The sequence below is a fragment of the Gavialis gangeticus genome, unplaced genomic scaffold (genome assembly GCF_001723915.1).
Source record: "Gavialis gangeticus isolate Ggan-Ray unplaced genomic scaffold, GavGan_comp1, whole genome shotgun sequence".
NCBI classification, from domain to species: Eukaryota; Metazoa; Chordata; order Crocodylia; family Gavialidae; genus Gavialis; species Gavialis gangeticus.
In genome coordinates, this window is record NW_017729032.1 from 71,930,909 (window position 1) to 71,945,066 (window position 14,158).

General features: G+C 34.9%; 1 protein-coding gene across 3 annotated transcripts in view; it reads right to left on the reverse strand.

Annotated features, from left to right (window-relative positions):
- Positions 1-14,158, reverse strand: part of NAA16 (N(alpha)-acetyltransferase 16, NatA auxiliary subunit) — a 126,592-nt gene that overhangs the window by 51,463 nt on the left and 60,971 nt on the right. For all 3 annotated transcript variants that reach the window (XM_019524836.1, XM_019524837.1, XM_019524838.1), the window contains 4 exons: positions 13,045-13,198; positions 11,277-11,396; positions 8,938-9,033; positions 5,655-5,761 (listed from right to left, as the gene is read on the reverse strand). In XM_019524836.1, the coding sequence (XP_019380381.1) occupies positions 5,655-5,761; positions 8,938-9,033; positions 11,277-11,396; positions 13,045-13,198 (477 nt within the window). The remainder of the gene's footprint in view (positions 1-5,654; positions 5,762-8,937; positions 9,034-11,276; positions 11,397-13,044; positions 13,199-14,158) is intronic.

Here is a 14,158-nt window from a genome sequence, read left to right on the forward strand (position 1 = left end):
AGAAAGATGAAGGTAGGATAGGTTCTCTAATCAGTGGGTCAGTATGTATTACACCCTGAAAGCCCAAACAAAACCCACAAAAACAAACTTTGTTACTACCAGGTCAGGGAAGATCAAGGAACTGCATTGGTGAATATCGCTGCTAGACAGACCTTAATGGAGCTCAAGGGAAGGGAAGCTGGGGGACTCACTCCACTGAGTCACCAAACAGTAGCAATTCTAATAGCAGGCAGATCAAGAAATTCAGTAAAAGATGAGCACCAATTTACGTATGACTGTAAGAGGAAAAATGGTGGAATCAACATATTCTCTTCAAACTTTCTAATAATATGGAAGGTAACTTCAAAGCAGTTTTGCAATTAAAATAAATTCTATAATTTCTTTGTGGAGGTGAAGACAATCACTATATAGTATCACAAGGAAAGGCAGAGATTGCATAAAATCAGCAGACCTGAAACAACTCTGCTCTGTAAAGTTGAGTGAGAATTCTGTTTGTCCCCCTAACCCCAGAGTCTTCAATGAAACCTAAACAAAGACAGCTCTTAAACACTGAATGAAAGACTACAATAAGCTTTGTTGTATCATTTTGTCCCCCTTAAATAGAATCAAACTATAACATGTTATCTCATCTTAAAAAGATGGTTGAGATTTTAAAATGATTACGTCTAGATTCCTTTGATAAACTTTGATAACTAATTGTGACTATATCCTATACTGTATGGATACATGGGAAGGAATCTCTAGAGAAATATTACCAGGCCTTTAACTTGCACCCCTCCATCAAAATAACTCTGGAAAGCTCCATGCAGCAAATCAATTTCCTGGATACCGGAGCGAAGATTTGTAATAACCACTTCACAACGACGCTGTATCAACCAATTGTCATGACTGTTTTGATGCCAGCAGCTTTCATCCTCAGTGCACAACTAGATCTATCATCTACAGCCAAGCTTCACAATATAGCTGTATCTGTTCTGATCCCACTGACCAGGATGCACATCTTAAGCATCTGGATCAGGGATTCTTACAATCACAACACAATCCCAAACCAAAGCCAATCAAATAAATTCAGACTCAGACCTAACTTCAACCTGCTACAATACCAAGCCCAGGACAAAAACAATAAAACCCCTCTGACTGTCACCAGCTTGAACATCTCTGACTAGTGGTTTTCAACCTGTGCTCCACAGATTTCTGGGGGTCCACAGACTATGTCTAAGGGGTTTGTGCGAAATGACTGTGATCAATCAAAAGTATGCAAATGCCCATACTTATATTTCAAAGAGGTCTGCACTTCCATTTAAAAAATATTTAGTTGTCTACAAATGAAAAAAGTTGAAAACTACTGCCTTAAACACATTCATGATATCCAACCCCTCCTGGAAGAGGACTACCATCTCAAAGTAGGTATGAGGAACAGACCCGAGACAGCTTTCAGACAGTCCCCTAACCTCAAAACAGCATCTTTCAAAGGACAGACTACCTAGTTTCCATTCTAGGACATCATGACCTGCAACAGCCCCAGATGCCAGATGTGTATCTTCATCAATACAGACTACATAATTATGGGACCAAATAACACTGAATAAATATAACATCCAAGGTTCATTTGCCTGCAACTAAAACAATGTCATATATGCCATCACCTGCTCACAGTGATCCTTATGTGTAAGAATAAGTAAACAATGATCTGACATCAGCTCCACAAAATCACAAAAGCCTACCTATGGCAGAACACTTTAACCTCCCTGGACATTCCATTGCTGCCCTCAGGACAGTTGCTCTTAAGCAACAAAACTTTTAAATTTTTAAGAAAGGGAAATTGCAAATCAAGAAGTAATCTACAAATCGCATTGTGTTAAGTGTGATTGAAACAGGGACCAGAATCATATCCCATTACCTAGCTTTTGTGACCCCTCTGTTGCTATAGGTTGCTTGCCTCTTCCAATCCCACTCTCCCTCCTTTCGTGGCTTTTGTATTCCAATCACTCTCTCCAGTTTATACACTGTTCTGTTCATGTCTTTTCACAGCTTCTGACGAAGTGAATCTGGGCTTGTAAAAACTTGTCCTAATTTATCCTATGATTTAGTTAGTTGATAAGATGCAAATCTACCCTGCCTTCTGCTCAACTTTGAATAATGCAGCTCTCTCAGCTGTATTTTGAACAAGAAGTACTGTTATTGGGCTGTGAAGAGTTTATGCTTTAAACACATTAAGGACTGTCACTTTGTCTATTCTAGCATCCTCTGTGTTCTACCAGAACAATAAATGCAACAACAAACCCCAAGAAGCAGCTTGTAGGAGTCAGAAAGTATTCTCATTCAAGGAAACGCTACAGTGGAATGAGCAACAGGAAATAAGAATAATTCATTTTCTTGCCAAAGTTGTCCTAACTCAACAAGAAATTAGAAAAATGCTGGCATAACAATTTAGAGAACTTTACTGAAACCAGGAATAACCATTTTATAGCTGCCTTCAGAAAACAGTTTTCACATTCAAAATATTGTATTTAGCACCAAATACCACAGGGGATAGATTGTTCAGTTTTATTTTATTCAATTTTTTCAACTGAAGAGCATTTTGTTTAACAGCAAATATCAAGAATGAGTGACTGGCTAAATGGTACACAGGTATCAAAGGAAGTCCTGGTAAGAGCGGCAGTTTTTACTCAGCAAGACCAAAGGCAATATATGAGGAGTCTGTGCTGCCATTACATCTTCTAATGTCATAGGACTAAGCTGATTTTTACAGAGGTAAAACACAGAAAGAAAGAAAATTTTATGTGGTTCAATGGAAGGAATACAACCAGGAATTAATTTTATAGTTTAGCTTGGGATGGGAAAATCAGAGAGAAAAGCTTCCTGACTGGGAACTCTATTAAAAGTTATATAGTAGTCTTTCAAAGAAAGTGTAAAAGTCCCACAACTTGGTGCATTTTAAATTGTATTGTATAATGTAATATTTAGAAGATCTTCTGTAACATACTATCATGTACCAGAAAAGAGAAAGAGCAGTTTGAGTTAAGTCTCTCACATCTTTTTGATATATTCAAATTAGTAATACTATAAGCACAATATTATCTAAAACTGGAATTAAGTTCAGCACCCTATAACAGCACAGTATTACAAACCCAGAGGTATTGTGGACATTATTCACTGAAGCATCAGTGACTGAATCATCTGAGAGATGTATAATGATCTTCTCTAACATGGCACTTACTATCAGGATAGTTATAATTTCCCCCAAAACAATCTCCTCCCATACTTTTTTTTAAAAATACACTAATTGAAAGAAGAGTTTATGAAATAATCACAAACACAGAAATTCTTTGTGAGATGATCCATTTTCTAAACATAAAAAAGCATACTGATCAAAACAAAGTTTTGTAATTCTGCAAGTTAAACAGAAACACAATATCCAAATGCATAATTCTAAGTTGCTGGATCTACCACATATCTGTTGTTAGAGATGCAAATATATTTATCAGTTTACTTCTGAAGGGGGTTTGACATCAAAAGTAACATGCAACACGTTTAACTGATCGTGGTCTGTCAGACAATAATGGCTTCTCAAAAAAGAAAACAAATTCAGAAGTTTGCCTATCTTATTTTTTGTGACTACTTCCAGGTTGCTGGTCAACTGATGCACTGGCTGCTAAAAGTGCACTCCCATTCACTGTAGATTTTATAGTGCTAGAAAAGCAACGGACCTGGAATTCTTCTTATATGAACCATAATGCAGGCTGTTCCTATTTTGGACACAACCTATAAACTTTATATTTGGAATCAGGGTTAAGAGTTGTTTGTTGCAATTCCAGGTTCCATAGATTCCCCACATTTTTAACATTTTTTCAGGTAAGTTCTCTGTGTTTGTTAATTTATCTCAAGCCAGATGTCCCATAAAACTGCAACAGTATTATTATTAACCTATAATTACTTGTCTCTGAAGCTTTGTTTATAAACTTAGTGCATCCCTGCTAGGTAATTTTTGTGCATGTTTCTTGGTATGGTTTGATCAAAGTTCTTGTGCTAAATGATAATTTTCACACGTACTTAAAGTAGCTGAATGACAAAAAGTAACCGTTTTATCATTGCAAGACTCAAAAAACAACATCAACCCACCAAAACAACCTTTTCTATGAACTAACAAGTCAGCATCATATGTTTTTCCCTACTTGCTTAATTTGTCAAAAGTTCCAGGTTACTGTACCCAAAAAGTTACCTGTGTTTTACTTTCACCACCTAAGAAAATATCACAGTTATGATGTCATAATTCGCTGTGCACCACTGCATGGCATTGCTTTATCGCTAAGTACTATTTAAAAACAGCAGACAGAAATCAACTCGTTTCCTGATAATTTTAAGAAAACTTGAAACATATTATGCATTGTAGAATAGCCTGTACTATACAAGCTGTACAAAAGATTTTTTTTTAAATCACTTCAACACAAGAGATATATTACAACTGTAACAATATCAACAGATTTGTATATAAACTGTTACTGTGGAGCTGCTACATCTGCAAATATAGCAACAGAACAATAGCAAAACCTCTCCAAATTTAACACTGCTTAATTTAGAGTCAAAATTGGGGCAAGTTCGATCACTTGTATTGCTACAGGATCACACATATGTAACAAGCTAACTTGTTCTTGCAAACAGCAGGTCTCTCTCCCCTTTTTAAAGCAGCTAAAAAAAAGGTACATTTGTCTATACCTAGTCAACTATACGTTCCGATAATGGTATCCACTAGTAGTATCATGAAATTAGGAATATTAGCAAAGAAATCTTTAAAAAAGAATAGCCTAATTAAACCAGAAAATATCCACTCACTGAAGAGAGCAAACAGAAACTGGATATTTAGTTTTTCCAAGTACAGGAGCATCTAACTAAAGTTATTAATAGTCAATATGCTTTTCCTACAGATACAGGTGTTTCACTAGGTAAACCTGCATTTTTCTTTTCTATCTACTGAAGAAGAATCCCTTTAAGTATGATGATAAATCTTCACAGCAAACCGTACCCAAATATATCTTAACTGATATTTTGAGGGGGAGGGGCGGTGGAAAGAGGGAAACAAAAGCTATAATATAGTATGCTGGTGTTGCACTTAAATCCCCTAGAGACACTAGACCTAAACAAGTGTAACACTAAATAGAATTTAGCCAGACAGAAACTGGATGCAAGTATCTGTGGCAAATACAACTATATTAACACAATTCAAAAGTGACCATACACCATAAACCAGTTGTGTTGTATTTAAAATAAAAAAAAAGAAAAAATAATCAGGATTTCTGGTGACATCATAAGCCATAAGTTGAAACCACCTAACACTTGTAGCCAAAGACAAAGAATACAGTTTATTTTAAATTAATCTTTGTTTATCTTTGACTTTTTGTAAACTTATGAACATAAGCAGATTCTGACCATTGCAATTTCACTAAACTGGCTACAGAAATGTAAGTATTCAGTACAAGTGTAAAAGCTACTAAGTGATAAATAAGGTATGAGCTAACTAAACAGGAAAATATCAAATCACACTTATCTATAAACTACAGGATTTTTATATAGTATACTATATATTAATATACTTAACTAATATAGTAAGTAAATACATAAGACTTAATGAAAACTGAATAAATACTAAATTTTACCTTTTCTGGATTGTAATACAATGATTTCAAAGTGGTAAACAAAGGTGGGCAGCCTTTACTGAAGTTAACCCTCAGGAACTTATCCATTAGTTCTCTAAATTTTTCACCTAGAAACAAAAGTGTACTTTGTTATACTTCAACAGTTTTGAGTGTTGTATACTGAGCAGTGCTTACATTCATATAACTCTGTGTTAACCTCCAGTAATTGGAAGACCCTACAAAGAGGCATTATTTTGACTACTCTTTTCAGTTATTTAGAGGAGATAGAGGGAGACATTTAACTTGTCCCTCAAAGAAAAGGGTCACACAGGAAAAAAAGGGAAAGAAAAAACTCCACACAAGATATTTATGGGACCATGATTTGAGATACAACTGTTAGAAATGATTTTATAAAACTTAGTTGATCAGAAGACTAAGAGGTCAAGATCATGTCCTTCTTTATCAAAATATTGGGGAAAAATTAATGAAATGCTTATTTCAATTAATTTGTGGACAAAAACTATAATATTTATTGTGATGTCTTTTCCAGAAACCTAATGGCACTACAGTTTCTCCAAATCAGTACTTTCATGAAGAAGAGGATGGGAAACTGCTTCGCTACAGCATGCAAGTTTTTGCAATTTCAACTTTTTATCCCCTGCTTCACAACAAAATGAGACTATTAAGAGTTCTAGCTATCTTGATGCATGTTTCTCTAAAATACTAGCTATTCTGGGGTGTATTTCTCTAATTCTTCCCTGTGGCTGAAGCAGTAAAGGAGGGACTTGAACCTTGGGGCCCTCATACCCTACGAGTACCCCTAACCACCAGGCTACAAAGTCTTACATATGGATAAATATTTATTGGGTTAACAAAAAATAGCAACTCTAGTGACTGGTGGTTAGGATGCTCAGCTGGATTATGGGAAAATAAAGGTTAATTCTCTGTTCCAGTAAATATTTATACAAAGAAGAACAACTCCAAAAGGAAAGACTGAGAAACCCATAACAGAACAGCCACCAGCTTGGCAGTAGGCACTCACCAGGGTTGAGAGAGACTGAGGTTGAAATCTCAGTTCTACATCAGAGAGTAGAATTCAGAACCTGATTTTGATCATAAATTCTATCCTGCTGAAAATGGTAGACACGTTCCTGCAAAAAATAACTAGGTTTCTACAAATCAACATTTTCCAACAAAATGCTGTTTTGTTGGAAAATTCCTGACCTGCAGTAGTCACAAAAATATATGGATGAGTCAACTGGGAAAACAGATTCGGTACAGACATTAAAATAAGCATTTATTGGACTGAAAAATATTTTATGGCTATCACTGTAGTCAAAGAGTGAACTGTGTTCAGCAAACACACAAAAACAAATTAGATTATAATTTTAAAAAATAATCTTGTATTTTACAAAACATTATAAAATGGCAACCATGTGAAATATCCTTTGAGCCATCTCCAATTTGTGAGAGGATTATCTTGCTTTCATTTAAGCACTGCTCACAATGGGCAATGAGTCTTTATAACTATACGTATTACCCATTAATAGAATATTGCTGAATGTAATAATGCAGTCCATTGAAAGAACATCCATGTTGATATTAAGAAGTTTTCCTAATTATGAAAATTCTTCAATAGGATGGCAGTATATTTCCCTGTAATTTCGTGTTTTCTTTCTCCATTTGCTATATAGTGGAATAAATAAATGACATTGGCTATTAGAGGATAAACAGTAGACTCCTCAAACCAATCTGAAAAATTAACAACTTGATTTTGGACCACCTGTTCTTAAAAAAAACAAAAACAAAAAAAACCCAACAACAACAACCACCTAGAAAATGGAAAACCTGAGAAACTTCAGGGGCATGAAAAGTAGCTTTATTTGTTGTGGCAGTCACAGAAATATTTAAAGCAAAACAAACATACAAAACAAAAAACACATTTAGAGTCCAAGAGCAACAAAACAAAAGATAGAGTAATTTCATCAGGCCGGATAGTGCTTTCAGGGATGAGTTGCTATGCTAAACAATCTGATCTTATAACCTACAGTTTTAAAGATGAAGCCCTAGAGACAGGTTTCCGGAAATGTGTGCTGTCATAGTCTCCATTTGCAAGTGAATGCAGATGTAAGATTAATTTACAAAAAAGTTTCTGCTAGTATTACAAATATACCAGTTACATTATGTCTCAGATGTACTCAGGCAAAACTCAAAAAGTAATTTGCTCTTTTCCAATTTAAAGATTGGCTCATCTTTTTCTATTTTAGAAAAGTTCCCTCCAGAATTGAGAATACTTTTGTCCCAAGTTTCAGTACAAAGGATTTTTCTATATTGAATATTAATATTGCATAGTTCTATAAAATTATATCAAAGTATTTGAAAAAAGTTATCTACAGCACAGCACAAAAACTAAGCACCTCATACTGGAAAGCTTTGCCGATCTACCTTTGAGCTGGCACTCCTTGCCAAGTTACCTGCATAACAAAGTGCTTTTTCAGACTTAGCTGAATTATAGTAATTCTGTCACAAAACATTGTACTTTGGTGCAGTTTAAAGGCTGAAGGTTTTCCTGAACACTTCCCTAAAGACAGCCTGTCTGGTGTATCATGAAATTAACCCCATTCTACCACTGATTAATTTTGATCTCATATACAGCAGTTTCAAGGGGCTCAGAGTAACCCAAAAGAAATGCTTAAACTTCAGTTTGAGATAGTTTACTACCAACCATATTTTAAAAGATTTTTTTTTAAAAAGAGAGAACATTGTAAAGAAGACTGCATGGTAGTTTGTTTGAATCCTGAACACTACGTAGCTCTTGCAGTTTTTACTTGGGCTCCCTCTAAACTTTGCAAAGACAAACTTCATCTGTCAGTCAATAATACAAAAACAAAAAACTCTACAATTGTATTCTTTCCCCTCCATAAAATGGAAGTTGAATGTTATCAGAGTCTATAAATATTTAAACAAACATAAAGTTAGATCTAGTTCCTTAATACAACAGCTTACTACAGTTTTGCATCTTATTTGAAGAACATTAACTTGGCCTTTGCTTTTAAGCCATATGCATTACAGTTCAGAGCACTGCATTGCAGTTTTATCAGTAAAGGCAAAGTTATGTAGCTGGTACTGCTGCTTTAGAATGCCTAACTTTTGAAATATACTACTGACATGTCTATAACAAAGGTGCACAAGTCTTCCAGTTTCTGAAATAGGTGTAATAAACAGATACCCAAAATTTAGGGACTGATGGCGACAACTTAAAAAGAATGAAAAAGTATTATGGAACAGATATGGAATTTGTTACCTGAAACAAAGTTTAAAGGTAATCTTCTAGGTGAAACTGCTCTGGGATGTCTTTTGCTAACTTCTTCATAAATTTGAAGCCTCTCTTCTAAGGTGCCTATTATCAGTAGATATAATAGATATAAGATATGATGGAGAAAAAAAACTACACATATTTTTTTTAAAGAATAACAATTTAATTAGCTTTACTTAGGCAAAGGTATGAACTTAGTTAAAAACAAAATTTCAATGTCTCAGTAAATTTTAATTTAATCAAACCCATTGATTAATCCAGAGGTATAATGCATTACAGTATCTAATGCATAAAACATACAAAAGTAATACCACAGGAAGTATACTTTTCTTCTGACACTTGATTGTGAAAGAGCGCTCTGATATTTGTAAAATAAATGGCTTTCTATATTTTTTTCCCAATATCCTTGACTTATAAGAAATATTTAAAGGATCTGAAGGATGACAATGCTAACCTTTTTTTAAGAATGTTGATATGCAAATATACAGCTATGACCTAATACAAAAATTCTGTTGGCAGTAGCAAAAAGGTGACAATACTACCAATTGTAACACAATATCATATCAAGTTTAAGTAGTTTTGTTTTCACATTAGACTTTCTTCCCACTCCTCCCAATTCCCCCATAATATGCTTTGGAGCTCCAATGTGGTTATAATGTCAAAAGAACCGATCTATGTTTTTTTTAATGTTATTTTCACAATCATAAGATAAATTTTGTCAAAAGTGTTCCAAGTTCATTAAGAAATTGAAGTAAAGCTGAAAGTTTAAAAAAAAAAAAAAAAAAAAAAAAAAAAAAAATTTAAAAAAAAAAAAAAAAAAAAAAATTTAAAAAAAAAAAAAAAAAAAAAAATCAAAAAAAAATCTATAGTCTACATTACAACAAGTGTTTAGTAGTCATGCCTGGGCCTTCGTTTCATAAACAAAGCCTCATGTCTCAGCTCTGAAGGCAGGAAGAAAAAGCATGTTATCTATTGGCCCCAGGTATACATAATTCTAAGAGGAAGAAATTCAAATAAATGCTTAAATTGGAACTAAAGCATATAAAAACCCTATTTTAAATCACAAGTTGGAGCTCCAGAACTTACCATGGGGGAGGAAATAGTCCTAAGACCACCTAAAAAATAAAGTAGTGTTATTAGTTTTATCATTATCCTAGTTCAAGTCAATACAGGAATTGTATATATGAAATATACACTACAAATCTAAATGAATTATTTAGGAATAATTACATGTTGACAGTGAAAAGTATTTGTTATATCAACTCAATAATCTAGTTCTTTGCCAGTTTAAATCTATAGGTACTAAGCAAAACAATTTGGATACAATGATCCACACACAAAGGTTAACCATGGTGTCTACATAACATAGTACACAGACTTCAAACTAACACTGCTATCATTTGTTTTTACTCAATCTCCAACCACATCTGAAAACCTTATATACCTTGACAATTTTAGGTTTTATAATGTTTCCTTATATTTAGAAAAAAACCTAAGATGTATGAAAGTGTAATACCTGTATAATATCAATTAATAACATTCTTATGGTCTTATGATTTATGATGTCATCAGAATAAATCCCATAAGTCTTTGTGTTGTAGTCTACTGTGTTATATGCACTTTATATACACGTATTATTTATGAGGAAACACCTCTTGTTAATTGATAAGGAGGTAAATATTTAAGAAAATTTAACATTCCAATTTTAGTTACAGGTACCTGGTGTCCCAATAATTAATTTTCAAAAAGGGTTCAAAATTATTTTATGTGGAACAGCAGAATAAGCATAGGAGTTAGCTTAGACATATTAAATATCCTTGTTATTTCTATTCCCCTTTCTTCCACAAGAAGGGTAATTTGTGTTAAAATGAAGCACCTTTAAAAATTCATCCCAAAGGAAATTAAAGCAATACATTATCTGTGCTTGGGTTAAATAGAAAATTTTCTACAAGCCTTTTGCAAGCTGACAACTTCATAAAAGCACATTCATGTAACATGATAGCATCAATCTACTTCATGAGTCAGGGAGTAGTAACTCATGGCTCCATTTTCAAAGAAGCATGTGCCAGGGAAAAGCAGCTCTAGCAGGCACATGACAAATAGCCATCCTTAACTTTGACCTTTAAAGAAACCCTTGGTGTTGGTATTTACACAGAGATAAGTTTTCAGTGAATACACTTCTAATTCAGTAAAATGTGACTACCAAATGTTCTAGTTCAGAAGACACACAATTCTTTTCTGCCAAGTTTTAACTTTTTTGCAACATTAAATTGAACATTATTTGATTAATAATTGCTTAAGTGGTAGAAATTAGCAGCATTACTTACTAGGTTGTATAGCCTTTTCCAAACCTTCATAATAATACCAGTTTTCTGCATTCCGATCAATTAGTTCTTTATATACTTCACCAGCTTCTTTTAGTCTTCCCAACTTCAATAGCATTTCTCCTAAAATAATGCAGTTACACAAACCTCAATTAAATGGGAAGTCTACTTGTGGCTTATGGCTAAAATGGTAAAAAAAAAAAAAAAGATGTTTAAAATTAAGCCCAGTAAATTGTCTGTTGATATCAAACCAAAGGTGGCTTGATTCTTCAGAGATGTATACTGCCCCCCAAGGGCATGGACTTTGCGGGTATTCAGAACTTCTGAAATAAGGGCAGTTATACTTTTGTTTGGCTGCTGGATTTACAAAACTAACTTTGCTCACTTAGACTTGAAAATAATACCCCAAATTACTGGGAAATAAAGCTTACAGGTACTGGATTTGTGTAATTGGCCAAGAAAGATGTAATACTAAGTCTGAGACTTTACTGAAGCATATGCAGGATATTCTGAGTTTGGGTCCTCACAAAAAACCACAAGTCAAGCTATCTGCATACAAGTGATATAAGGGAGGATTACAGGATATCAGTAGAAGCATCACGCAAGGAAGTCTAGGCACTTAAACACGATTGGCTCTCATTTTGATTTCAGGTTGCTGTAAGAAGCTACAATCAGTATTTTGGAGTCAGCCATCTCCCCTATTTGGCACTTAAATGGCTTTGCATCTTTTGCGTAACTTAAGTCCTCTATTTGCTCCCCTATCTCCTTGTACATGGGCCATTTTACTGGTCAGAAAGAGAGATACACTGGCTAGTCACAGATGACAGCATCTAGGAACTGGTGCTACCAACTGGATAAGGAACCGTCAGCAAGTTGTGGGTAGGGGAAGCCAACCTTTAGTAGGTACTTCCCCAGTGTCAAACAGCCAGTGACTCCCTCCCCAACTTTCTCTTCTCAGGGTTCTCTCAGACTAATAAAAAAATAAGCACGTGAAAGAGCCAGAACAAAAGCTCCTTAACAATGCAATAGGTGGCTGTGACAATTGGTGGCCAGCCGCTATATACCCATATTTTACGTTAAATTGCAATGTCAGCTTTTATAGGTAGACTGACAAAATGGTTATACAACTTAATGGACAAGGAATATCTAAAAATGCTGACTATGTCAAAACTGTATATATTTTAAATGACTCCACTTGATGAAAGCAGTGCATGACTTGTAACTGAAACAGAACACTGACATTTTTCTTTTGGATGTAGTTAAATGGATGACAGAACCTAGTATTTCAAGCATGAAACCACCACTTTCAGTACAAACAGTGCATTCAGTTACTTACTTGCAGATACAAGCAAGTAGAAACTGATTATTCTAGTTCTGACTTATGAAAATTTACTAAACATACATACATTAGTTAGTGTCTTTAACATATATGCAACACCCATGAATTGTCCTTAGTGGTAAGGAGTGCCATTTCACATCCAAATATATTGTCATCCTGTATCAGATTATACCACTCTAGCTTGCTGAGGTTTATTGTGAACAAACTACCAAATTATAAATCTAGTATTGATACATTTGAAATAATTTCTTTATGGATCATCTTTTAAGGTTTCAATATACATCCCATGGTGCACCACATATGCAAAACCCAGGAGACAGTTTGGGCTCCTTCCTCTGAACTTTTATTGTCAAATTTACTGAATCGTTTTAGCAAAACTTCTACTATTACACTTAAGTTTTGAGGCAAAAGATGGCGAAAAAAGCGACTTACCTCTGATTTCTTCTACTATGAGCTTATCACATATTTGTTTCTCATATGTTTCTATATGTTCTAAAGACTCTTGAAACAGATCTGCCTCTCTCATCACTTGATTCTGGTATAAAATAAGTTCACTATATTCATAATCTATTTTATTAGGAGGAATCTGGAAAAAAAAATATGGTTAATTATCACAAACCATGCCACTTGTAGCTTGGATATGAACAATTTTATACAGAATTCAAATTTCAGTGACCAGAATATCCATGTGTTTAAAACAGAAAACTCAAGTATTTAGTTAAAAATAGCAAATGAAGGTGAAAGAGCTCTTTGGATGGCCCCCATTATAGAGGGGGCCCATGAATAGAAGCATACATCTTACTCTCCCTACCTCTCCACCACCTCTTACCAAGCAGATGACTAAATCTGTACTTGTGTCATTCGAGCCAAAAAACAACACAACAACCGCCACCACCACCATACAGGAGTCTCACCAATGTCCCTCCTACTGCTCAAACACTTTATGTATGGCCCCAGGTACTCCACAGCAAGCTTGATTTAAATTCTGGAGCAGGAAAACTGAATTTTGCAGGGCTTAAATTCAGTAAACTGGAGATTCCAACCCAGATTCTCTCTCACGCAGCACTGTAGCAGCATATCTTGGTAGCTACAAATCTCTCAAAGTAGAGAGCACTCCGCTGCTTGAAGTCAGTATAGTTATCCCACAAAAGAGATAGGTATCCCCTGAACAGAAAATGCATCCTAGGGTATGACAGTACTGCTGTGCTCTGACAATTTTAAGTGGAAGATAATCGACTTGAGAACCATTTCCAATGGACTGAGAAATACAAAGGACTTTGACTACAGGCTGAAGTAAAAATAGCAATTGTTACCCTGCTGCTACACCAGCCCTTGCTGAAAGGAATTCCCTTTAGCCAGAACTTTTTTTACTTCAATCTTGGAGAAATATCCTACATTCATTAAAATGTTTTCATACTAAATGCTCTTATACCCTGTTTACACAGAAACCATTTCAGCTAACTTCCTAAGTAGGGACCAGAACAGCAACCTCCCAGCCGGGCCCCCTTCGGGCCCCGGGGGAGGCACACCTGGGCCAAGGGTTAGC